A 25,360-nucleotide genomic window follows, 5' to 3' on the forward strand; every position below is an offset into this window, starting at 1 on the left:
AGGATTGAAAAGCAGCATTGCTCTGGGGTAGAGGAGGCCGTTGTCCTGAGTTCAGGCCTTTGTCTTTGCACCTCACAGGTGGCGCCGGGTCCTCACGATGCCGGTGTGCCCGATGTCCATGGAGTTCCTCAAGGCCTCACACTTCGCTCTGGGCCCCGATCCACGGCTGCTCGAAGGTAGTATGCAGTGCACGACGCACAGGGACTTCCCGGCCTATTTCTCCATCACCCCGGAGCGGCTGCCAGCTTCGCCAACGCACTCCACAGTCTTCCAAAAGGAAGCACGCTGGGACTCCGAGGAGCGCGTGTCCGAGATGCACCGCGCGTTCTCACCGCCGTCCGAGTCGCCGCGGCTGGACGAGCTGCGGGAGCAGACAATGGAGCGCGCGCGAGCCATGCAGATCAGCAACCTGCACGTGCACGCGGACGTGCGCCCTAGCCTCAACCTGTCCACCGCACGCGCCGACTACCGCTGGCCGGAGCTGCCGCCGCACGGCCGCGAAGACATCCGAGGCGCGCGCCTCATCTTCGACCGCGACTCGGTGCCCTCAGGCGACAGGGAGCAGCTGCGCATCCCGGCCACCTCGTACAAGGCGCACTACCTGCCATACGCCGCCGCCGCTCAGCCCCGTGTGCCCAGCAGCCACCTGGGTGAGCGCGCGCCCTGGCCATGTGCACCTAAGTGTAGTTGGAGTTTTCCTGCCTGGCCCACAGTCAGGGCAAATCTCTCTCACCTGCCAGTCCCACAGCCGTCAGACCCGACCAAGTAAACACAGAGACTTGTATTGGTTTCAAACTGTATGGCAGTGGCAGGCTTCTTGCTAACTGTTCTTTCAGCTTAAATTAATCCATTTTTATAAATCTATACCTTGCCACGTGGCTCGTGGCTTACCGGCATCTTCACATGCTGTTTCTCATCGTGGCGGCTGGCAGTGTCTCTCTGACTCAGCCTTCCACTTCCCAGCTTTATTCTCCTCCTTGTCCCGCCTACACTTCCTGCCTAGCCAATGGCCAATCAGTGTTTTAATTATTGACTAATCAGCAACACATTTGACATACAGAACATCCCACAGCACTTCCCCCTTTTTTTTTTCAAAAAGGAAGGTTTTAACCTTAACAAAGTAAAATTACATATAATTTGGGAATTTGGGCGTAGCTTCTCTTACTACTTCCTGCTGGAGGGGGGCGCTGTATCTTATGGGGATACAAAGAAAATTTTAGAATTATAGAATAGTCCATGAGGGTGTAGAATCTGAGCCAGTTGCTTTCAAATCATTCTGGATGTTGGATCATCTGGGCCATGGTGTCATCTGGGCCTTTCAGGGGGTCTTGGCTGGTCAAACCTGATGTATCTTAATCTGGAACAAATCCATAGCCTCTGGCTTTCTGTGGAAACAAAAGCAGAGTCTCCTTTCCAAAGTAACATATCCTTATATCCAAATTTTGAAGTCAAGGTACCTTTAAAATATACATATTGACATAACTCAACAGCTTTTACAATCAAATGTTTTTCTGCAGTTAAAAGTCCCAAAGACAACACAATGCAGATTCTCTGTGTAATATCCATTTTTATGTGGCTTATTTTTTATACTACCTTTACTGTCTCTTTAAAGACTTTATTTTTTAAAACTATGTTTCTATAACTCTATATATCATCTTTTTTGTCTCTTTCAAGCCTACGTATCTTTTACACACATTGTAAACTATTACATCTGAATCTGTCTTATTGTGAATCTATTGCCTTAAACTGCAGCAGCTGTGGCTGCTGGCTCCACCCACCTCAGCTTCCCAACGTGGCGTTTTCCACCAGCTCTGGGAGCTATCGTGGGTCTCTATGCTTTTATCCAAGCAGCGTATAGCCCAGAAACCTCTTTGTTTTGTACCTGCAAAGGCTAAATCCACCACGCAGCTTAATGTGCCACTTGCAGAGGCCTCATTCCCGCCATACTGCAGGTCGAGCACGCACACTAGGAACCCACCAGTAGCTCAAACCAGCAGCTGCCGCTCATTTGAGAGAGACAATTAGGAACTGTTTTTAGCTCCGTTTTAGAATCTTTTCTCAGGTTTTAGGTGGAAACTCTTGCCACCACGTTGGGCGCCATTTGTAGTTGGAGTTTTCCTGCCTGGCCCACAGTCAGGGCAAATCTCTCTCACCTGCCAGTCCCACAGCCGTCAGACCCGACCAAGTAAACACAGAGACTTGTATTGGTTTCAAACTGTATGGCAGTGGCAGGCGTCTTGCTAACTGTTCTTTCAGCTTAAATTAATCCATTTTTATAAATCTATACCTTGCCACATGGCTCGTGGCTTACCGGCATCTTCACATGCTGTTTCTCATCGTGGCGGCTGGCAGTGTCTCTCTGACTCAGCCTTCCACTTCCCAGCTTTATTCTCCTCCTTGTCCCGCCTACACTTCCTGCCTAGCCAATGGCCAATCAGTGTTTTAATTATTGACTAATCAGCAACACATTTGACATACAGAACATCCCACAGCACCTAAGGGCGCTCAAGGACTCCTCACAACCCCCCACCCAAATAGCCACTTGTCATCTTGGCGAGGAAAATGCTTCTAGTTGCCAACCAGTAGAGACCAAAGATGCTGCTGCTGAAACCGCCAGGGCTGAGGATGTGGCTCAGTTGGTAGAGTATTTACCTAGCATTCATTAAGCCCTGGCTCGCAACCTCAGTCAGCACTGTATAAACGAGCCATGATGGCCAACACCTATCATCCCAGCATTGGGGAAGTGAAGGCAGGAAGATGAGGAGTTCAGCTACATAGTGAATTCAAGACTAGCCTAGGACCCTGTCTCAAAAAAATAAAACAAGGCTCGGGAGATGACTCCGTCAGTACACTGGTTGATGTGCAAGCAAGAGAACCCGAGTTCCAACCCCCTTACACCTATGTTAGAGCCAGGTGGGGCAATGCATGCTCGGGAGAAAGAGACAGGAGGATCACTCGATCGCTGGCGAGACACACACACACACACACACACACACACACACACACACACCTCTCTGTTTGCTGGCCAATCTAACTGAATCAGAGAGCTACAGGTTCAGTGAGAGACTCTGTCTCAAAAAATAAGATGGAGAGCAATTGAGGAAGACATCAGACATCAACCTCTGGCCTTCACATGCATGTACATTCTCATGCACCCACACACACATGAACACCCAAAACAAAACAAAACAAATCCCCAATATGAATATGAATGGTGGCTCACACCTGTAATCCTAGCACTCGGGAACTAAGGGAAAGGGATTGCTGCAAATTCTTGACTCGCTGCCCAGATCCTACCATGCACAGTGCAGCACTATTCCACAAAAGAATCAGCCGGTTCCAAACATCAGGAAAACACAGGTTCCAGAAACTGTGAGACAGTTCAGCTGAAACAGAAGTTCAAGACCAGCCTTGGCTACAGCAAGAGTTCAAGTCTAGCCTGGGTGACTTAGTGAGGTGCCCAGAATAAAAAGGGTTGAGAATATACCTCGGTGGTGGAACACAGGGCTAGTGTGTATGAGGCCCTAGTTTTTTTTTTTTTTTTTGCAATTGTCTGGCAATGACTCCAGTGCATAGTTGCTGTCACTAAGAGGACTGCCTTTGAGTTGGGCTTTGGGATTCTCCGTTTCTTTGTCTGCATTTGGGTGCAGTTGTGTACCTTAGAGAAAAACCTTGAGTATCAGAGCTCGGGCATCTTCCATCTTTTATTTTGAAACGGTGTTTTGTGGGTCAAGGGAATGAGCTATGACAGCCATACTTTTGGTTTTGAATGAGTGAGTTTATAGTATATAGCAAGCCAAAATAACAGGAAAAAAGCAAGTTATAACACTAGAAACTAGCCTTATCCAGTCAACCATTCTCATACTCAAAGCATCCGGCAGAGACCGCCTGGGGAAGCCCCATTGATCCTGACTGAGACCGTCTCCGCAGAGCAGTGAGGCTCTCCTCACAGGGGAGGCTTCCAGGTGAAGGAAAAATAAGAGCACGTAGAAGTGACGTCAGAACAGGCGCTCACAACGTGCAGCAGAAACTGACATCATGGAGGCACATGCCTTTAATCTCAGCCCTTTCCCACTACAGGGGCTTTACATCACGGGATGAGCAACAGTGATGTCTGTTGGAAGCGGCTCTTCTCAAGTACATGATGTTTTCATTCTTGGGTGTTTTTTACTGTTTTCTTCCCTCCTTGTCCCAGAGCTGGGGGACAGCCCACCCTTGGACAAGGGGCCATGGAGAACACTTTAAAACATACGTGCCTAGGTTTAAAATGGGAGAGGGGACCTGACTTTCAGAACCAGCTTCTCGGTTCATTACATAGGGTCTGTCACTGGCCTGGAACATCCTCAATGGTCTGTGCTGGCTGGCCAGTGAGCTCCAGGGATCTGCCTCCCTAGTGCTGAGATTACAAACTTGTGGCACCATCCTGACTTTTTATGTGGGTTGTGGAGATCCATCCCCATGTCTTCATGACTGTGAGACAAGTACTTCACTGAGTCTCTCCAGCCTTTTCTTTTTCCTGTTGGGGATAGAATTCGGGTCTCAGACATACCAGGCAAGTGTTCTCCCACTGTTCAGCTACCATGCTCCTCATTTCTATCTGCCACTTCAAGTCTCTGAGCCTCAAGGGTATACAAAATGAGTGAGAGAATACCAAGTCCAATTCAGCCCGAGCTGGGCCTATGGCCCCAGCACTCGGAAGGCCGAGAACTGAGAGGTCCTAAGCAGCTAGAACTGTTGATCAAAATACTGTCTGAATGCACACAAAACCACCCTGAAACAAAATGCAGAAGAAAGAAGGGGGAAGCCTGGGTGCCAAGAGCCTGTACAGCCAGCGCTGCAGTAAAGCTAGCACCTAGGGAGGCTGGAGCACGAGAACCGGTTCCTCCATCTTCGACTGCGTGAAAAGTGTGACACCAGACTGGACTACATGAAACCCCACCTCAGAGAAGGAGGGAGGAGGGGAAAGGAGGGAGAGAAAAAGAGAGCAGAGGAGGGACTTAGCCTAGGTGCCTGTCTCAGTACCTGGCAGTTATTTTTTCTCTTACATTTATTGTGTTTATACGCATGTGCATGTGTTCCAGGGTTCAAGCATGGGTCAGAGGACAGCTTTCAGGAGATACTTTTCTCTCACCCTGTGAAACTCGGGGATCTAACCCACGTCATCAGGCTTGGTGGCAAGTGCCTTTACCCACCAACCCATCTCAACGGGCCCCCCCCCCCCCGCCTTTTTTAAAAATTGTTTTTTGTGATTGTTTGCAGAGATCCTTCAGTCTTGAATGATCAGGGCTGCTCAGCCTACCTTCCTGTGGATAGAATCCCAGGTGGCCTAAGGCTGCAGAGAATCAGTCCCATTCTCTCCCACCCCTCCTCATTCTTCTTCCTTAGGGGGCCGCAACCCCCTGAAATGGAACTACAAGGGACAGGACGACACCACCTACCAGAATCACTTCCAGGCCCTCCCAGGTCCTCCTGCCTTGATGTGTAAGAGGGTAAATCAAGGTGTCTCTGGCTTTGCTGGGAGGTGGGGCAGCTGCAGCAGCTAGAGTGGTTCTGACCTTCCCACCCTCCTTTGCCCACAGGCCTCCTCCAGTGTGAGCCTAGGAGACCCCCAGACTGGCTTCAACACCCTGTGCTCATACACGAAACAGACCTACGTGCCTCAGGAGCTGCCGCCAGACAGGTACAAAAGGACACAGTCTGCCCACAGCTGGCTTTCAGCAGCATGTGGGTGGATCAGGCAGGGCTCTGGAACTTCGGCTTGCCTTGAAAAAGTCCAATCCAAGCTCCACCACAGTGCCACACTGCCTACTAAAAGCACCCTGCGGGAGGTTGGGGAGATGGCTCAGCTTGTAAAAGTGTTTCCTGCATGAACATGAGGACTTGAGTTCAAATCCTCAGCATTCACCTAAAAAGCTGGCTGTGGCCACATGCCTGTCATCCCCATGGTGTGATGCATACAGACAGGGGATCATTGGGACATGTCAGCTGACAGCCTGACTCCAGGTTCAGTGAGACTCTGTCTCAAAAGCACAAGGCATGGGCCAATGAGATGGCTCAGTGGTTAAAGGAGCTTGCTACCAAGTCTGATGACCTGAGTTCAATCCCCGGGATCTACACAGTGAAATGAGGGAACTAATTTCCATAAGCTCTTCTCTGACATCCACATGTGCACCATGGAACAAACACAGGTGTATACATACACACACACACACACACACACACACACACACACACACACACACATGCACACATGCACAGTCAGGCTCACACTTACACACATCCTATATATACACAACACATGTATAGCAGCACACACACTAAAATAAACAAGGAGAAGGAAAGATGTTTCCATAGTTGAGCACTTGTTGCTCATGCAGAAGACCAGAGTTTGGTTCTATAACTCCAGTTCCAGGAGACCCAATACCCTCTTTTAGCCTCTGCCAGCACCCACACACATATGGCACATGCACATACATATAAAATATAAATCTTTAAAAAAAATGGAGAGAGCTAGTCAGTGGTGGTGCACACCTTTAGTCCCAGCACTCAAGAGGTAGAGGCAGGCAGATCTCTGTGAGTTTGAGGCCAGCCTGGTCTACAGAGTGAGTTCTAGGGACAGCCAGAGCTACACAAAGAAACTTTGTCTTGAAAAAAAGGGGTGGGGGTGCTATTCACTGGTGAACAGCACTGGCTGCTCTTCCAGAGGACTCAAGTTTGATTCCCAGCATCCACATAGCAGCTCACAACTGTTTGTAACTCCAGCTCCTGGGGATCTGACCCTTCTCCTTGTCTCCTTAGGCACCAGGCATGAATGTGGCAAAATACCACAGGCATGAATGCAGGCAAAATACCCATACACATAAAAAATAAATAAAAACTTTTTAAAGGGGAAAACTGAGGATGGAGGTGAATACCCTGAGTCCCAGAACTTGGGGGACAGAGAACGGTGGTCCACTGTAAGGTCGAGGCCAGCTTCGTCTACATAGTTCTGGGCCAGCCAAGGCCACATACTAAGACCCTGTCTCAAAATCAATTAATTAAAAGAAATAAATGCTGGAAAGATGGCTCAGCAGTTATGAGTACTTGCTGCTTTGCAGGGGACTTGAATTTGAATCCTTGTACATACATGGTGGCTCCCAACTATCTATAACCCCAGTTCTAGGAGATCATCTGGCTTTCATGGGCACCAGGAACACCAGGAACATGTGGTATACTTACATATAAACAGGCAAACACTCATACACATAAAAGAATAGTCTTTAAAAATAGCCAGGTAGGAGAGGAGCTTAGTCCTGCTTCAACTTGATATACCATTTGTTGTCGACTCCCGTGGGAGGCCTTACCCTTTCTGAGGAGTGGAAGAGGGCAGGGGACTAGAAAGGAGGTGGTGGGGGGGAGGGAACAGGAGGAGGTAAACTGTGGTTGGTAAGTAAAATAAATTTAAAAAAATATATAAAAAAAAATAGCCAGGTGGTGGTGGCCCATGCCTTTAATCCCAGAACTTGGGAAGCAGAGGCAGGTGGATCACTTAGTTCAAGGCCAGCCTAGTCTACAGAGTGAGTTTCAGGACAGCCAGGGCTACACAGAGAAATCCAGTCTCCAAAAACATAAATAAAGAATAGATAAATAAATAAGCAATCAAACAAGTACATAAATAATAAAAACGCACAGTGGCACATGCTTTTAGTCATGGCACTCCTGTCCTGCTTTGGTTTCCATGGGTCTGATAAACACAGAGGCCAAAAGCAACTTTGGAAGGAAAGTGTTTGGTTTATGGGTTACAGTTCATCGTTGAGGGAAGTCAAGGGAGCTCAAGGAGGAACCTAGAGGCACGAACTTCAGCAAAGACCATGGAGAAACGCTGCTCACTAGCTTGTTCTCCAGGGCTGGATCAGCCTGCTTTTGTATAGCCTTAGGATCATCAGCCCTAGGTGGCACCACCCACATTAGTCATTAATGAAGAAAATGCCCCACAGACAGGCACCCAGGCCAATTTGATGGAGACAGTTCCTCAGTGGAGGGTAGCTCTTTCCAGGTGATTCTAATTTCCGTTGAGTTGACAAAAACTAACCAACACAGCTCCTGAGGAAGAGACAGACAAATCTCTGTGAGTTTCAGGCCAGCCAGGGCTACATAGTGAGACCGTCTCAAAATGTATACCAATGTAAGTTAACGTACCCCAGGCTCAGCCACGGTTCACCCGGCCCTATCGCTTTTCCTGAAAATTCTGAGGACCTACCTTGATCCTAACTTACTTTGCCTGAGGTATGACAAGGCCCAGACTGCAGCCCACATCCACCAGGTGAGCATTAGTCCCGGAGACAGCCTGTTCCACGACAGGACCACCATGAATGACCACTTCTACGCCCGAGAGCCAGGTGAGAACCTACCGTGCGTGCGTCGACTCTACCCAGCTCTTTTACAGGTTTGTCTCTGCTGCTTACCTCTGACACACCCCTCCCCTGGCAGAGTCCTTTGTTCTTCACCACGATAAGACCCCGGAGTCACACATCCTGAAAGGAAACTGGTGCCCCGGCCCTGGCAGCCTGGCTACCTCCACGAAGTTCTTCTATGGTGAGGTCAGCAGGAAGAGGGAGGAGGTGCCAGGGTGCTCTCCTGGGGGAGAAGGGGTCTCAAAGGCACAGCAAGAGGTGGAGCTCAGTGTAGACCGCAGGTCCTGGGTTTGACACATACCGGTATCAGCCTCAGTGGTTGTCTGTAAAATACAATCACTTGAATTAAATCTAAGCCCATCTGGAACCCAGAGGGTGGGAGCTATCCACGAGGCATGAGTGATTCTCAGTGCTGGAGCCCCTGGACCAGAGATCCCTAGAAGCCTGTATTCCTACAGCCGCCTCCTGTGACTCAGCCTCCAAGCCGACATGTGTCCCATGAGAAACTGAAGGATCATGTGACCCTGGGAGAAGCGAAGCTGCTCGGAGACTTCTTCCAAACCTCCGCAGGCTCAGCCTACTGCCCTCCGGATACCAAACCAATACAGAGAGCCCTTAACCTTTCTTTGTTGCAGAGTAACTTGCCTGAGGGCACAGGTGGTGAGTGTGGCCTACCCATTCATGAGAGCCCCGCCCCATCCCCAAAAGTCCGCCCTGGTTCCTGCAAGCTCCGCCCATCACTGAAAGCCTCACCTCACCAAAAACCTCTTTTCCTGAAGGCCGCCCCAAACCCCATCCCCTCCAACTCTAAAGACCTGCCTCTGTCCCTGGAAGCCCTGTCCATTGCTGAAAACACCACCTCATTCTTAAATCCCCCTCACATCTGAAAACATGGGACCAGTACTACAGACCCCCCAGGCCCAATTCCCTTCTCATCCCCACATACCTACCTACCCATGCCTGGGGTCCCCTCTCCATGTCTGAGGACCTGCTGATGTTCCCATGGGCCCTACCCATAACCGAAAGCTTCTCCGCCCGTGGGAGCCCATCTCCACTTCCAAGTACTTGCTTCTCTTCCCCTCCCCTCTCCGCTGCCCCCCACCCCCACGAGGTTTTTCTGTGTAGCCTTGTCTGTCCTGGAACTCGTTTTTTAGACTACGATGGCCTCGAACTCAAAGTGCTGGAACTAAAGGCGTGCACCATCAAATACTTGCTTCTTAGGTCTAGGAGCCTTACTTGTTACTGAAAGCCTCACCCCATCTGCAAAGACCTGCCCATTTCTGAGTTCTCACAGCTCCCTAGAAGCCCCGCCCACACCCCCAAGTTCCTCCCCTTCCTGAAGCCCCTCCCCATTCCCAAAGTTCTGCCCCTCGAAATGCCTACCACCACCTACCTCGAATTGATCCCACCTTGGGTTGACAACTCCTTGCGTAACTCCAATCCGATGGTCTGGCCAAGGCCCCCTCTCCCTTTCTTATTCTCCCTCATCCATCTCTAAGCCTTTCTCTGTCAGACTCTGGCAACGCACAGTGCCCTCCCTGGTCCCGCCCTTCCGACACCTCTGGTTTGATCCCGCCCACATGCCACACCGTCTTAGCCTCAGTTCAACCCAAGTGCCTGAGCCCTGAATCTTCCACCCTTAGTCCCTCATATCCTGCCTCATTCGTTTCCTCTGCTCCCCAACTTTCCCCAAACCCAAATCTCCAGAATTTGATTTTTTAACCATGAACCAAAAGATGCTGAAGCCGCATGGAATAGCTCGAGCTGCCGTCACGGAAGAGCTGTTACAGAAGGTGAGCCAGAGGGATGGGATGCATCCCTCATTAGCACCCCTCAAACCATGTTAACCCCGGTCTCAGAATCACAGTCAGGTCGGCTAGCGTCAACCTTGTTGAATGTAACTGTGTCAGTGCTGAGGACTGACAGTGTTTTTGTTGAGCTGGACTCCTGCCTCCACCTCCCCTGTGCTGAGGTTGCAGGCATGCACCACCACTCAGAATTCAGGGGTCCTGTTAATGACAACCCAGCTTCAAGGTTATCCGCAGCTTCTCCCCACTCTCAGGCCCACACCAACTCAGACACATTTATTACCAGACAGGGTTTAAATCTCAAAAGAGGATTCAGAGCCCACCCAGGACCATCCAAAGTCCTGGGGTCATTCTAGGGACTAGTTAAAAATTGCTTTATATATTTATTTGTTCGTTTGTTTATTTTTAAAGATTTATTTATTACATATACAGTGTTCTGTCTGCATGTATCCCTGCAGGCCAGAGGAGGGCACCAGGTCTCACTACAGATGGTTGTGAGCCACCATGTGGTTGCTGGGAATTGAACTCAGGACCTCTACAAGAGCAGCCAGTGCTCTTAACCTCTGAGCCATCTCTCCAGCCCCCAATTGTTTGATTTTTATGATGTTTTATTTTAGTAGTGTGTGTGTGTGTGTGTGTGTGTGTGTGTGTGTGCGCGTGTGCGCGTGCGTGTGCGCGGGCACATGTCATGGTGTACATGGGGAGGTCGGAGGACAACTTGCAGTAATCAATTCTCTTCTACCATGTGGGCCCCAGGGATGGAACTGGGTCCTCCCACACAAGTTACAATGACCGCTAGGCTGAGCCTCTTCTTGCCCTCCAGTGTCCTCCCCAGAGTGGTCTAGAGGTGGCCAGGGTGGGTCAGCAACCCCCGGGCTGTCTGACAAACCGCCTACCTTGACTTCACAGTGCAAGTACAGCCACATAGAGCCCCAGCTGGGTGGACAGCGCTTCTTCTCCACCCACTATCAAGACCAATTTCCTCTCAAGTACCAAGGCCCACTGGTAAAGAAGCAAAGTAACATTCAGGAGAGCCACGTGCCGATGGGCACACCCCAAAAGTTCGGCTGCTGGGGACAGAGAGTAGACCCTCAGGGCCCCCAGCTCCCTATGTACCCTTGCCCGAGCAAGCAATAAATATCACTTGATTGTCAACTTGACAGGCTTTATCTTTACTTTTTTTTTTTTTAACGTTGATTTGCTTGTGTGTGAGCATGATTGTGAACCTGCCACGGTGGGGGAGGAATGTCAGAAGGCAACTTGCAGGAACTGGTTCTCTCCTTTCTCCTTATAAGTTCTAGGGAATCGATCTTAGGTCCCCAGGGACCAAGCTTTGTGGCAAGGCCTTCATTTGCTGAGCCATCATGGCTGCCCTGGACAGCCTTGAGAATAATCATGAAAACAAGCCTCTGAGCATGTCTACGTGAGAGTTTCTAGATTAGATTAACTAAGGTGAGAAGACCCTGAATGTAGGCGCACAATTTCATGGGCTACTCCTCACTGCCTGCTGACTCCTGACGGTTAAGCAATGTGACCGGCTGCCTTTGCCACCAAAGCTCCTGCCGCTTTGCCACTCCACCATGATGAACGGCACTCTGCAACTGTGAGGTTCTCTTTCTTTCTTTTTTCTCTCTTACAGTATGTGTTTTGCCTACATGTATGTCTGCACTCCATGTGCAGGCCTGGTGCCTGTGGAAGCCAGAAGGAGACACTGGATCCCCTGGAAGTGGAGGGCTCTTCTGATATTTGAATGACACACAGTATATGAATAGTGGGTCTAGAGATGGCTCAGTGGTTAAGAGCCCTGCTGCTCTTGCTGATATCCAGAGTTCCATTCCCAGCACCCATATCCAGTGGCTCACAACCATCTGTGAGTCCAGCCCCAGTGCCCCAGCTTCAGAATGCACTGAACTCACACACACACAGAGATATGCACATAGACACATAATTAAAAAATTAAAAATCATGGGGCTGGAGAGATGGCTCAGAGGTTAAGAGCACTGACTGCTCTTCCAGAGGTCCTGAGTTCAATTCCTAGCACCCACATGGTGGCTCACAGCCATCTGTAATGAGATCTGGTGCCCTCTTCTGGTGTGCAAGGTTACATGGAGGCAGAATGTTGTATACATAATAAATAAATAAATCTAAAAAAAAAAAATTAAAAATCAGCCAGGCAGTGGTGGTGTACTCCTTTAATCCCAGCACTCAGGAGGCAGGTAGATCTCTGCGTTGAGGTCAGCCTGGCCTACGGAGTGAGTTCCAGGACAACCAGGGCTACACAGAGAAAGCCTGTCTCAAAAAACCAAACCAAAAAAAAAAAAAAAAAGCAAAGAAAAAGATTAAAATCAAGCAGGAGAGATGGCTCAGCAGTTAAGAGCACTGGCTGCTCTTCCAGAGGACGCGGGTTCAATTCCCAGTGCCCACATGGTGCCTAAACCAGCTGTCTGTAACTCCAGGTCTGACGCCCTCTTCTGGACCCTTATGGCACTTGCTTCTGTGTAGAGCACAGACAGACATGCAGACGAAACACATATGGACACATAAAAATAAGTACATCTTTTGTTTTAATCTTTAAAGTAGTTAATATAAAAAAGAGGAGATGGCTAGTGTTGGACAAAGGCGTTGGCAGGGATGTTGAGTGTGGTAGAGTCCTGGGGCTCCAGGGACAGTATCAATCCAAACTTCTTCAGGCCTTAAATATTATTTTAATATTTAAAAATATTTATTTTATTTATGTGTGTCTTTGTTATGTCCACAGAAGCCAGGAGATGGCATCCTGTCCTCTGGAGTTAGAGTTACAGGCATTTGTGAACTACCCTATGTGGATGCGGGGAATTCTGGTCCTCTGTAAGAGCAGCAAGAGCATCTAGCTGCTGGACAGCTCTTCAGGGCACCACCACCCCTTTCTTTTGGAGACAACATCTCACTATGTAACTCTGGCTGGCTTGGAATTATCTATGTAGACCAGGATGTTCTCACAGTCATAGAGATCTGCCTGCCTCTGCTTCCTGAGTGCTGGAATTAAAGGTGGGTACCTGCATGCCAGCCTTGTAAAAGTTTCAGTGTGTGTGTGTGTGTGTGTGTGTGTGTGTGTGTGTGTGTGTGTGTGTGTTTTTAAGATTCATTTACTTAGTGCAGGTTGTTGTGGGGCACATGTGTCCTGTTGCTTGGGTAGAGGTCAGAAGACAGCTTGTAGGAGTTGATTTTCTCCTTCCACAATGAGAGGGAGGGGGGAGACTAAATCAGGCTTGGCAGCAAGCACCTTTACCCACTAAGCCATCCTTCTGGCTCTCACCACAATGGTGTTGTTTTGTCTTGTTTTTTGTTTGTCTGTTTGTTTGGAGACAGGATCTCACTATATAGCCTTGGCTGGCCTAGAACTCACTAAGTAGACCAGGCCAGTATTGAACTTGTAAAGATCTGCCTGCTTCTGCCTTCTGAGTGCTGGGGTTAAAGGTATACACCACCATGCCTGGCCATACCACAATTTTTTTCATCTAGGGCCTAATATTGCTGGATCCTGTCTCCTAGCAACAGACCTACATTTGCCCAGACCATCCATCCAGTTGGAAGTCGTATCCTAACCGGAGGGTAAATAAAAGCCTGTAGTGAGCTCTCACTACTGAAAGGGCTGCTTAGGTTCTGTGGATGGGGAGTATTTAATATTTCAGGAGAAACAGGCATCTAGAATCCCCCTGGATTATCTCTGATCATCCCAGTTTTATGTCTGCCTCATTACCTTCCTCATTTAGTGTGGACAGAGAATTCAGCTCCAGCAATTTCACATGGAGTAGAAACAATCTCTTCTTTGTAAAGAATGTGTGCAAGAAGCTTATGTCTTTTAAGACCTCCCTGAAGGGGCCAGTGAGATGGCCCAGCAGGTCCGTCTTGTGGCCAGCTAGGAAGACTTGAATTCCATCCTGAGAATGCACATGATGGAGGGCGAGAACTCGGCATTTCAACATCTTTTTCTTCCCAGGGAGTGATTCCTGATATTTTAGTTTTGTTTGGGGGAATTTTGTTTTTAGTTTCTTTTGGTCTGTTTTGTTTTATTTCTTTATCTTCGAAAAAGGGTCTCATTTAGTCCAGGGTGGCCTTCCTCAGCTACATAGTAAGTTTGAGGTCTACATAAGACCCGGTAGAGGGAGTTAGGGGGAAAGCAGAGAGGGAGTCTATCTTCTGTGTTCAGTGAGAAAGAGCCCAAGGTGAAAACAGGAGGCTCTTTAGCAGGGAGTGTTAAAGACTTTGGGGGCTGGGGATGGGCATGCGCTTGTGCTGGACGGCTTTAGATAAAATTGAAGCAGTTACGGTTGGTGTGGTCCATGGCTGGGACTCCAGCTACTTTTATCTCAGAGATGAGGGAGGGTTGAAAGTGGAGTGTGGGCTGTGGCAGGCAGACAGAGGCAGCCATTTGTGCTCTGGGGAAAGGGGGGATGTGTGGTCATTGTTCCGGCTGCGGCCTATTCTTGCGTCTCTCTTGGTTCAGATATGGTCAGAGGGTGACCTCGCTGTATACGGTTTCACCCTGTGACCATTGTTCATGCTCAGGCACGTCCGGGTCCAGCTGCCAGGGCTTGTTTTCATTCCCTCTGTGGTGGAGGGAAGTGTTTGGTCTAGAGCCTTCCTCAGCCCTGGCTGATGGACTGCGTTAGTGTCCCGAAATCAGCGCTGTGCCAGCTTCCTGAGCTGCCGTTGGAATAGGGGGCTGAGAAGATGGAAGTGCCAGACTTCACTACTGGGGGCAGGGGATGAAGGAGTTACCTAAAAGCAGTGAAGGATTCTGTGAACAAACAACTGCAGGGGGTGGGGGCTGCACACAGGCACACTCGTGGAGTTCAGAGTCGACCTCAGGTGTCTTCCTCAGTTGTTCCCCCTTGTATATCTTGAATTTATTTATTTACTTGTTTGTCTGTTTGTTTGTTTTGTTTTTTGAGACAAAGTTTCTCTGTGTAGCCCTGGCTGTCCTGGAACTAGCTCTGTAGACCAGGCTGGCCTCAAACTCAGAGACTGGCCTACATCTGCCTCCTGAGTGCTGGGATTAAATGAATGCACTACCACAGCCCGACTATCTTGATTTTTTAAATTAGATTTATTTACTTATTTGTTTATTTATTTATGTGGTGGGGTATGCATAGATGGCAGGTGGAGGTCAGAGGACAACTTGTAGGAGACAGTTCTCTCCTTCCACCACGTGGGTCCTAGGGAATCAAACTCAGGTCCTTGGTCTTTGGGCAAGTATCTTCACCCACTGAACTACCCTGTTGGCCAACAGAGTTTCTCAATGAACCCGGAACTCACTGACTCAGCTGGACTGGCTGGCCAGTGAGCCCCTGGGTGGTCCTCTATTTTGGCCACCTCAAATCTAGGACTATTGGTGCCCACCACTGAGTCTGTTTTTCCACATCAGTGCCAGAGGTCTGAAGTCAGGTCCTTAAGCTTCTTCAGCAAGCAGATTACGGACTGGGTCACCTCTCTAAGCTCACCTGTCTCACCACAAACCTTCACCCACTGAGCCATTTTGACAGTCCTAAACTTTTTGAGATAATACTGGTTGAGGAAAAGACGGATACATTTTTAAATTGCGGGACTTCTCAAAGCCTCCTTTTGCCTATGTGTCTGAATATCATGATAGCGGTTGTTTGAACCAAGATAGAGAAATGGGCAAAAGGCCAAGACAGAGGCCGGCAGAGACAAAAGAGGTCAGAGGCAGACAAAATGACCGCGCTAGAGGCAAAGAAATTGAAAGAGAAAAGAGAGAGATTCTGGTAGGAACAGAGAAAGAAAAGAAGGCTGAAGAAATGGTTCACGTACAGGTAGGTAGGTACACGGTCAAGCATGGTCAACCCTGGTTCCATCCCTGGGACCTATTCGGTGGAAGGAGAGAACCGACTCCTGCCAATTGTCCTCTGACTTCCCCAGGGGCAACACGGCACACATACACAATAAATCAAAATTTATTTAAGGGGGTGAAGGCAAAAGAGACGGAGAGGAGGGGACAGAATGGAAGAGAGATGTACAGATGGAGATAGAGACAGGGATACAGATGGAGAGAGTCAAGATCAGAGTCGGAGAAGGGGGCGAAAGAGGCACTTGGGTGAATGGAGGGATCGTGCCAGGGTGGCGCGGGCTGGTAGAGTGCAGACAAAGCCTGGACGCGCGCCGGCCAGGGTGGCCCCGGCCGGGACAAAGGCTTGGCCCGGGGGGCGGGGGCAGCGATGGCGCCGGCCGCCGAGGGCGCGGGCGAACTACAAGTCCCAGCAGCTCCCGCAGCGGCCCTCGGCCGGCCCCTCTCGCTCCCCGGGAGCGCCTGGCGGGGCCGCTGGGCCGAGGGGGCCGCCGGCGGGGCTGGCGGGCGGTGGGGTTTCCTGCAAGCCCGGGGCGGGGAGACGCCGGCTGGCCAGCGCGGGTGCAGCCGGGCCGGGCAGGGGCGAGGGGCATCGGGTGAGTGACCCCGAGAGCGGATCGGGCTGGACTGGGGAAGGCTGGGCAAAAGGGGGAGGTGGCTGGGAGGAGGCCCCCACACTAAGAGCAGGGTGCGGGGCGCGGCTCCGGGCTACTTATATGCACCCCTCGCTGAGTGTGTGGTACCAGCTCTCGAGCTGGGGCGTCAATGTGGCAGACGCGGTGGAAGGGGGGTCCCGAGGAGCTCAGGCCTAGTGCGTTTATCCACCACCCCCAGGACCACCCCCAAACCCCCCACAGTGAGCCTGAGATTGGGGTGGGTGGAGGCGCCCGCTAGCTCTGGGGTCCTGTAGCGCAGGACGCCTCCTTGCTTCAGGAGGTGATGGGGGCGGGCGGCGGGGGGGGGGGGTGCTTTCTTTTTGGGAACCAAGAGAAGCCTGGGGTATTGTTCTTCCGATGTGGAACTTAAGAAAGGCCTTTTGCTCCATAGTGTGTGCAGGAGGAAAGTGTAGTATTACCTCAAGGATCCCAGGATCTCTCACCTCCCAGTCTTGGCTGTTCTTTGAAGCCCGTGTTCCCAAGAGGTGATTGGGGTGCACCTGGCCTCTCCCTCGTCTAAGAGGTGGGAGTTCAGGAGGCTGCTTTCTTCGAAAGCAATCTAAAAGTCCCTTGTCTCCCAGAAACCTGGGAGGACACCCGGGAGTGTTGCCCATTAATCTCCAACAGTGGAGCCTGGGTAGAGAAGTTGTTGGGGGAATTCAGCACCCCTCTGTGTACTGGCGATGAGGTTGGGGCTGGGTAGGCCTCCCAAATCCCCAGGAGTCCAGCCAAACAAAGAGTTCCCTCAGCCCCAAGGTAGAGCTCTGTTGCTTTCTCCCGTTCTGCCCCCCAGCCTTTCCCCTAACCATGGAGTGTGTGGCTCAGGAACCCCCTCCCCTGGAGACACCCCCCCAGTTCTCTCAGTCACCCCACAGCCCTCCAGCCATTGTCTTCACCGAGGGGTTAAAATTCACAAGCGTCTAGCCAATTGGAAAATAGATCTATTAACTGCGCTCCCCTCCCTTCTGGCTGTGGAATCCTTAGTGCCCCTGGCACCCCCTCCCCAGGAGAGGCCCGTGTATGCACTCTCCTTAATTTTGAAAACCTCGTGTTATGTTGTAGCCCAGGCTGTCCTTGAATTGTGCAGACCTTCCAGCCTTAGCATCACAAGGGCTGAGCTTGCAGGTGTGTCCTGAGCTGCTCCCTCACATCTCCCCTCCCGTGTCCTCAAGTTTAGGGAATAGACATCAAAGATCTGTCTGGGAGAGACTATATCCCACCCAGGCTGCGGGGTATAGAATGCTTCCCTGTAAGCAAACAAGGGCCCCTGCCCTTCTCACTGTGACACAGAAGGGGTGCAGCTACCATTAACTTCTCAGCCTTACCACTATCCGTTCTACTTCTGGAGGGCAACCCACACAAGCCCCCCTCTCTACCAGCAACATCCAGATCTACCACTTTCCAAGGTGGAGCAAAAATGCAGACCATGACCTCATGAGGAATAAAGAACCCTGACACCCTTTTCCCCAAATTAAGAGTGTCAGACCTTAGAACTGTCTCCTATAAGACCCAAACTCCCCTACTACAAGAGCTCAGGATGGGGCTGGAGATGTCATTCACCTACCATGCAGGGAACCCTGGGTTTGAATTCCAGTACTACATAAGCTGAACGTGGTTGTGCATAGCCTGTAATTCTGCACTCAGGAGTTTGAGGCAGGAGGATAAGAAATTTAAGGTCATTCTTGATTACATATGAGTTGAAAGACAACTCAGGCTACACAGGACCTTGCTTAAAAAACAAGATCCCAAGATGGCCTCTTATCCCACCCAGCTTTAAGTTGAAAAGGGAGGGTCCCATCACATCATATGAGGGTTCCTCTATTTGAAATCCTGGCGAGGACACTAGTTAGAACTCTTTCTGTGGTTAAAGACAAGGAGAAAATCTGTCTGTAGTTAGCAGGGACTTTTGTGTGGCGTGGCCAGTCCCCTCTCCCTTCCCCAGAACCTCCCTCCACCAACTCCTGTGCTCATACTGCAGATTCTGTTCCAGAAGCCGCAAGCAGTTCTACTTCTAGGATGAGGCGCTCAGTCCTGGTTAGGAACCCGGGCCACAAGAGCCTTAGGCCACTTTATGGAGATCTTCATTCAGACCCAGAAGACCTGGACCCCAGCCCCAAAGATCCAGACCCTATTTCTGAAAGCCCCGAGCCAGAGCCGGAAGACCTCAACACTGTCTCAGAAGATGGGGATGCCAGCTTTGAAGATCTGGACCCTGAGGCAGAAGATGCTCAACCATCCATTTTGGGGAAGCCAGACTCAGATTCCCAAGATCTGGATCCCATGTCTTCAAGTTTCGACCTTGATCCTGATGTCATTGGCCCGGTACCCCTGGTTCTGGACCCAAGCAATGACACCCTCAGCCCGGCTGCTCCTGATGTGAGTTCCCTTCCCTCTGGCCTCACTGCCACCCCTGAAATCTTGGCAACGAGCCCAGCGGTGCTTCCCGCCCCCGCCAGTCCCCCTCGTCCCTTCTCCTGTCCTGATTGTGGGCGAGCCTTCCGTCGCAGCTCCGGGCTGAGCCAGCACCGACGCACCCACAGTGGGGAGAAGCCTTACCGCTGTCCCGACTGTGGCAAGTCATTCAGCCATGGTGCCACACTGGCCCAGCATCGAGGCATCCACACGGGTGCTCGGCCCTACCAGTGTGCTGCCTGCGGCAAGGCCTTCGGCTGGAGGTCCACGCTGCTCAAGCATCGCAGCAGCCACAGCGGAGAGAAGCCACACCACTGCCCTGTATGTGGCAAGGCCTTCGGTCACGGCTCGTTGCTGGCCCAACACCTGCGCACTCATGGTGGCCCTCGTCCTCACAAGTGCCCGGTGTGTGCCAAGGGCTTTGGGCAGGGCTCTGCGCTGCTTAAACACCTGCGCACCCACACCGGCGAGCGCCCCTACCCGTGTCCGCAGTGCGGCAAGGCCTTCGGGCAGAGCTCAGCGTTGCTCCAGCATCAGCGCACCCACACGGCCGAGCGTCCCTACCGCTGTCCCCACTGCGGCAAGGCCTTTGGGCAGAGCTCCAACTTGCAGCATCACCTCCGCATCCACACTGGTGAGCGACCTTATGCCTGCCCACACTGCTCCAAGGCCTTTGGGCAGAGCTCGGCGCTCCTGCAACACCTCCACGTGCATTCTGGCGAGCGCCCCTATCGTTGTCAGCTCTGTGGCAAGGCCTTTGGCCAAGCTTCCAGCCTCACCAAGCATAAGCGGGTGCACGAGGGAGCTGCAGCCGCAGCTGCCGCCGCTGCCGCTGCCGCTGCCGCTGCCGCAGCCGCAGCAGCGGGGCTGGGCCTCGGGCCTGGCTTGAGCCCAGTATCTATGATGAGGCCCGGGCAGATCGCTTTCCTAGGTCCTGATGCTGTTTCTGTGCTGGAATCTGGCCTGGGCTTCAGCTCTGGTGCCAGCTCTGCCCGAAGTCCTGACCCTACTTCTGTGCTGGGTTCACTCCGGAATCCCATCCTCCAGACCCACTCAGGATCCATCTCCAGTCCTGATCTTGTTCTGTCTTCTGATCCTAAGCCAGGCCGTGATGCTGACCCTGATGTGGTACCCAGCCCCGACCAAGAATCTGATCCCAGCCCTAACCCAGATCTCGTCCCCAGTCCTGACCCCAACCCCAAGTCCCAAACAGATCCCTGCTCTCCCACTCATGACAGTCCCAGCCCAGCCCTTCCAACTGGAGAGAGTCCCAAGTGGGTAAAGGAGGAAGAGGCACTGCTGGGGCCCGATGGATAAAGGGGCCCGGCATCTATGGTGGTTTGGGGAAAGTGTGTGTTATATTCATAGTAAAATCCTCCTGCCTCCTGGCTCTGTGGTGTTGATTGTCTTCTGCGCTTTCTCCTACTGCAGGTGGGGGCGGAGGGTGTGGTCAGAGCCAGCCAGATCTGTGAAGGCACACCCTCCAGGCCGCCTAGCTTCCCATACAAGGCCCATTCATCCCATCTCTTCTCTCCTGGGTCTGGCCACTGTGGTCAGGTCACTCAGCCTCAGTGGGTGGTTCCCATGCTGGAATTTCTGGCATGCTGATGTTGTAGTGGGCTGACCATGGAGGCTACTAAAGGGCACCAAAGACAATCCACCGGATCCTTGTGCTAACCTCCTTGCCCTTGAAAAGCCCTGGGAGGAATAGAGGTTGCACACTCATGTTGCATGCTTATGTGCTTACCAAACATCTGTTAGCCTGTGTAGTGGTGTGGGCTGTCCAGAGGTGGCAGCAGGAGGATTGGGCTATGTAGTGAGACTCTGTCACAAAAAGCTAGACTATCACTTGGTGCCTGTTGCTTTATTTTATCTTAAAATATTTATTTTTATTTGGTGTGTATAAATGTTTTGCCTGTATGTATATCTGTGTACCATGTGCATGGAGCGCTCACACAGGCCAGAAGAGGACATTGGATCCCCTGGAACTGGAATTACAGATGGTTATGGACCATAATCTGGGTCCTGGGAATTGAACCCAGGTCCTCTGTAAGAGCAGCAGTGCTCTTAACCACTGAGCCATCTTTTATATATTTACAAAGTACATTCATTTTGTGCAGAGGTCAGATAACCTGCAAGAGTTGGTTCTCCTACTACGAACGTTCTGGGGACTAAAGTCATCAGTTTGGCAGCAAGTGCCTTTACCTGATGAGCCATCTACCAGCCCGCCTGATTTTATTTGAAAGTTTTATTTTTATTTCATGAGTATCAGTGTTTTGCCTGCCTGCAAGTGCATTGAATGCATGTCTGGTGCCCAGGGAGGCCAGAGGGGGACTGGACGCCCTGGACCTGCAGCTGTGGGCAGTTGTGAACTGCCATGTGGGTCCTGGGTGCTGACCCAGGATTAACCTTTGAGCCATCTCTTAACTTCATTTGTTTGTTTGTTTATTGAGATAGGGTCTCATTTTGTACCTCAGGCTGGCCAGGCTTGCCTAGTTTCCTGGGTGCTGGCATTATCCCAATAAACATCTAATACTCATTGAGGTCTCAGCAGGAAGCAAGACCAGCCAGCACAGTTTGGACACTTCTAATTTAGAAACATTTCAGAGCTAAGTATAGAGGGTGGAACATTCCAAAGCGTAGCAAGATTGCTGATTTAGATGGAGGGACCACTTTTCCTAAGGGGGGGAAATTTTTTGTTTTGTTTTGTTTCAGGGGTAGGATATCACTACACAGACCTAGCTGTGGTCTCAAAAACATCCTCTACATGGCTCCACATACCTGACTGTGTGTGTGTGTGTGTGTGTGTGTGTGTGTGTGTGTGTGTGTGTGTGTGTGTGCTGTAACTGTAGGTGTGGATGCCAGTGCCTGTGTGTGTGTGTGTACACAGGAGGCAAGAGCTCCTTACTCTTCACTTTTAAATTTTTATTATATGCCTAGGAGTGTTCTGCCTTCAGGTAAGTGTGCACCATGACTGCGAGTTGTATCTACTGAACTGGAGTTATGGATGGTTGTGAGCTGCCATGGGGGTACCGGGAATTGAACTCTAGTTCTCTACTCCCCGCGCTCCTAACTGCTAAGCCACCTCTCCAGCCCCTCACCTGTTTTATCCTGGAGCTTACAGATAAGCTAGACTGGCTGGCCCCAGGTCCCAAGTATTCTGCCCTCTCTGCCTCCTCGGTGCTGGGTTACAGGTGCCAGGCCATGGTTTTTACATGAATTCTGGGGATCTGAATTCAGATCTCCATGCTGACATGACAAGCCCTTGGGCTACTAAGCCATCTCTCCAGCCCCCATGCCTGGCTCTTGGGGAAGTATTGTTATATTGCCAATATTACTGACTGCACGGGCCACCATGCCTTGTTTTTGCAGTGCCGGGAATGGATCCCAGTTTGTAGATGCTGAACCATACTAACTGGGTCTTGAATTCTCTCATTTAATCCTTTGTACAACTCTAAGAGGCAGGGAACTGTGGGTGATTGCCATTTTGCAAAGGAGAAGAAATTTTTGTTTTTGTTTTTTCAAGACAGGGTTTCTCTGTGTAGCCTGGCTGTCCTGGAACTCACTCTGTAGACCAGGCTGACCTTGAACTCAGAGATCCGCCTGCCTCTGCCTCCCAAGTGACAGGATTAAAAGATGTTTAAGACACCATGCCTGGCAAGAAAATTTTAATTGTTATTATTGTTACTAATAATAAAGGGGAATAGGTCACACAGTTTAAGGCAGTCTCGGAAATTCCCAAGTGATGATTGTAAGTGCCTAGATTTAAACTCGAATTACCTACCTGCCTTGCAGATCCTATGTTCTTAACTTTCCCGTTCCAAGCAAGACTGCAAATGCCCTGAGGCCATAAAGAGGTGAATGGTAGGAGATGGAAACTATTTAAGCGGGAAGTTTTCTGGCCCTTGCAAAGCCATTGGGAAACCACTAGGAGGTTCTAGAAGATAAAAATTCTTTGGAGGTTCTTCAGGCTGCTAGTAGGCGGAGGCTGGCAGTAAAAGGCAGGACTGAGGCTGTTGCAGTAGCGCAGAAAGGCCGATGTCTTTGGGCTGGTAGAAGAGGGTTCTATTTGGCTTAGGAAACACAGTTTGCTGGTAGCCTGGATGGGAGACAGGAAAGGTTTCTGGGAGTAAAGGGGAGGATACTTTCGGCTTAGGACGTAGGGTCAGCACCGGACACCATGGAAGGTAACAGGTCAAGCTGTAGACGTAGACGTCACGAGGAACCAGCTCGGAACCAGCATGTTGCACAGACCCTTTTTTGTTAGCCTTGCTAGTCAGTCGGTGCTAGGACCGCGAGACTGACTGCTCTTAACCCGTGAGTCGCCGGCTAGGGGGCGCATGCGCACTGCGGGCATAGGTGGGGAAGCTGGGCTCCGGCTTCATAGGCTGGGTCAGAATTCGTCACGTGGTCAGCTCAGGCGCCTTGCTCACGTGACCGCGGCGCATGTCAGCTGATGCGAAGGGTTTGAAGCCGCGCCGGGAGGGAGCGAGGCCGCAGTCAGTGACAGTGGCGCGCGCTCGGACCCGCCCGCACCCCGCGCTCACCGTGCGGCCATGGCCACCGCGGCGGGCCGGCGCGGCTCAGGTGAGCGCGGGCGGCGGGAGGGCGCGCCCGGCTCCTCGACCTCAGACGGCGAGCGCCCAGCCTGGCTCCGCTGCTCAAGTCCAGTACGGGAGAAATGGGCATTCGGCTTCTGGAACCTGGGCGGCGGGTGGGCACCAGCATCTCTGACCTCAGGCGGAGAGCTTCCACAGAATCTGGGTGTCGGGGTGGGTAGCGACATATCTGACCTTGGGCGGCGAGCATCCAGCTTCGACGTTCTGAAGTTCAGTGAGGACTTCTCTGAGTTCCTATGGGGGAGAGATTGACAGATGCCTCCTAGAACCTGGGCAGCGGGTGCGCATCGACATCCCCGACCTTGGGCGGCGAGCGCCCAGCTTCCCGTTCCTCCAGCCCAGTGCGGACTTCGCAGCTGCTCCGTAGGGGAGAGAAGGGCAGAAGGCGCATAGAACCTGGGCAATGAGCTCCCAGCTTCCAGTTCTGAAGTTCCCTAGAGTCCCCATGGGAACCTGGGTGGCGGGTGGGTACCGACATCTCTAACCTCAGGTGGTGAGCTTGCATAGTACCCAGAACCAGGGTCGTAGATGGGTACCAGCATCGCTTGGCCTCAAGCAGTGAGTTTCCATAGCTCCTAGAACTGGGTGATGGGTGGACACCATCTTCCCCAACTTCCTCTGTCACTAAGCTCTGTTTTCCCCCCTAAAGTCTGGGGCAGACTTCTTAGCTGCACTATGGAAGAGAAATGGGCAGATGGTCCCTAGAACCAGTGGGTGGGTACCAGCCTTTCAGACCTCTGGAAGAGAGCTTTTTTGTTCACCCTGAAGGCCAGTACGAACTTAGTTGCCTTGTGAAAGAGAGGCAGATAGTCCCGAGAACTTGGACTGTGTGGGTGGGCATAAGCTTCTCCAGCTTCAGAGGGCAGGACTCCTGATAACCCCAGCCTCCACCTCCCTTGTGCTGGGATTATAACATGTGTCACCATGGATGGCTTTATTATTGCTATTATGGAGCATTTCTTTCCAAGTCGTATGTGACGTATGAGAGTGTTGCCTTCCCCAACCCAGTCTCTGCTCAGAGTTTGTTAATTCAGGCAGGCAGCCAGCTTCTCCCTTTAGGTCAGTATCTGAAACCCAAGGATTTTGTTAGTGATGGTTTTGTTTTGTTTGGGATCAGTATCTCATTCTGTAGGCCAGATTTGAACCTGTTTTATTTTTGTTTGTCTTGAGACGATCTTTCTGTGTAGCCCTGGCAGTCCTGGAACTCAGATCTGCCATCCTTACCTCCAGAATGCTGTAATTACAGGTGTGCACCTTCACACCAGACTTGAATGTGCGGTCCTCTCTCCTCAGCCTCTGAGCACTGGGATTACAGGTCTAAACAAGTCTTCCTCCTCCTCTTCTCCCTCCTTCTGGCTTGAACCTAGGGCCATGTTTCCTAGGCAAGCACATGACCACTGAGCTATGTCCCCAGCTGTAGCCAAAGTTCCAATTGCTCTGTTTGCTGGAACTCAGTAACTTTGACATGAGTTCCAAGGTTTTGCTTCTGGCAGCCAGTGTCCAAATGCTCGGCTTTCCTAAGTGCAGGCGGGAAGCTAGAGGGATGACCTCCATGAATCCGGGGGACTCATTCAGTTACAGCTCCCACCCCTGCAGTCTTGTCTCCCTAAACTGAGATTGTATGCCC

At 51.2% G+C, this 25,360-nt stretch overlaps 3 protein-coding genes across 3 annotated transcripts in view; all 3 read left to right on the forward strand.

The window, feature by feature from the left end:
* Nucleotides 1-92: 92 nt before the first annotated feature.
* Nucleotides 93-12,111, forward strand: Tex45 (testis expressed 45). The gene is made up of 8 exons (XM_052754639.1): nucleotides 93-650; nucleotides 5,386-5,489; nucleotides 5,580-5,680; nucleotides 8,266-8,378; nucleotides 8,470-8,579; nucleotides 8,852-9,053; nucleotides 10,101-10,186; nucleotides 11,111-12,111. The coding sequence occupies exons 1-8, from the start codon at nucleotides 98-100 to the stop codon at nucleotides 11,336-11,338; spliced, it is 1,497 nt and encodes a 498-aa protein (XP_052610599.1). The 5' UTR covers nucleotides 93-97; the 3' UTR covers nucleotides 11,339-12,111.
* Nucleotides 12,112-16,401: 4,290 nt separating this feature from the next.
* Nucleotides 16,402-20,502, forward strand: Znf358 (zinc finger protein 358). Its single transcript, XM_052754654.1, has 2 exons — nucleotides 16,402-16,642; nucleotides 18,681-20,502. The coding sequence occupies exons 1-2, from the start codon at nucleotides 16,417-16,419 to the stop codon at nucleotides 20,429-20,431; spliced, it is 1,977 nt and encodes a 658-aa protein (XP_052610614.1). The 5' UTR covers nucleotides 16,402-16,416; the 3' UTR covers nucleotides 20,432-20,502.
* Nucleotides 20,503-23,670: 3,168 nt separating this feature from the next.
* Nucleotides 23,671-25,360, forward strand: part of Mcoln1 (mucolipin TRP cation channel 1) — an 8,881-nt gene continuing 7,191 nt past the window's right edge. The window contains exons 1-2 of the mRNA XM_052754732.1: nucleotides 23,671-23,947; nucleotides 24,000-24,096. Coding sequence (XP_052610692.1) covers nucleotides 23,671-23,947; nucleotides 24,000-24,096 — 374 coding nt within the window. The remainder of the gene's footprint in view (nucleotides 23,948-23,999; nucleotides 24,097-25,360) is intronic.

This window comes from Peromyscus californicus, unplaced genomic scaffold, assembly GCF_007827085.1.
Source record: "Peromyscus californicus insignis strain IS unplaced genomic scaffold, ASM782708v3 Scaffold_2__1_contigs__length_46816999, whole genome shotgun sequence".
In the NCBI taxonomy this organism is placed as follows: domain Eukaryota; kingdom Metazoa; phylum Chordata; class Mammalia; order Rodentia; family Cricetidae; genus Peromyscus; species Peromyscus californicus.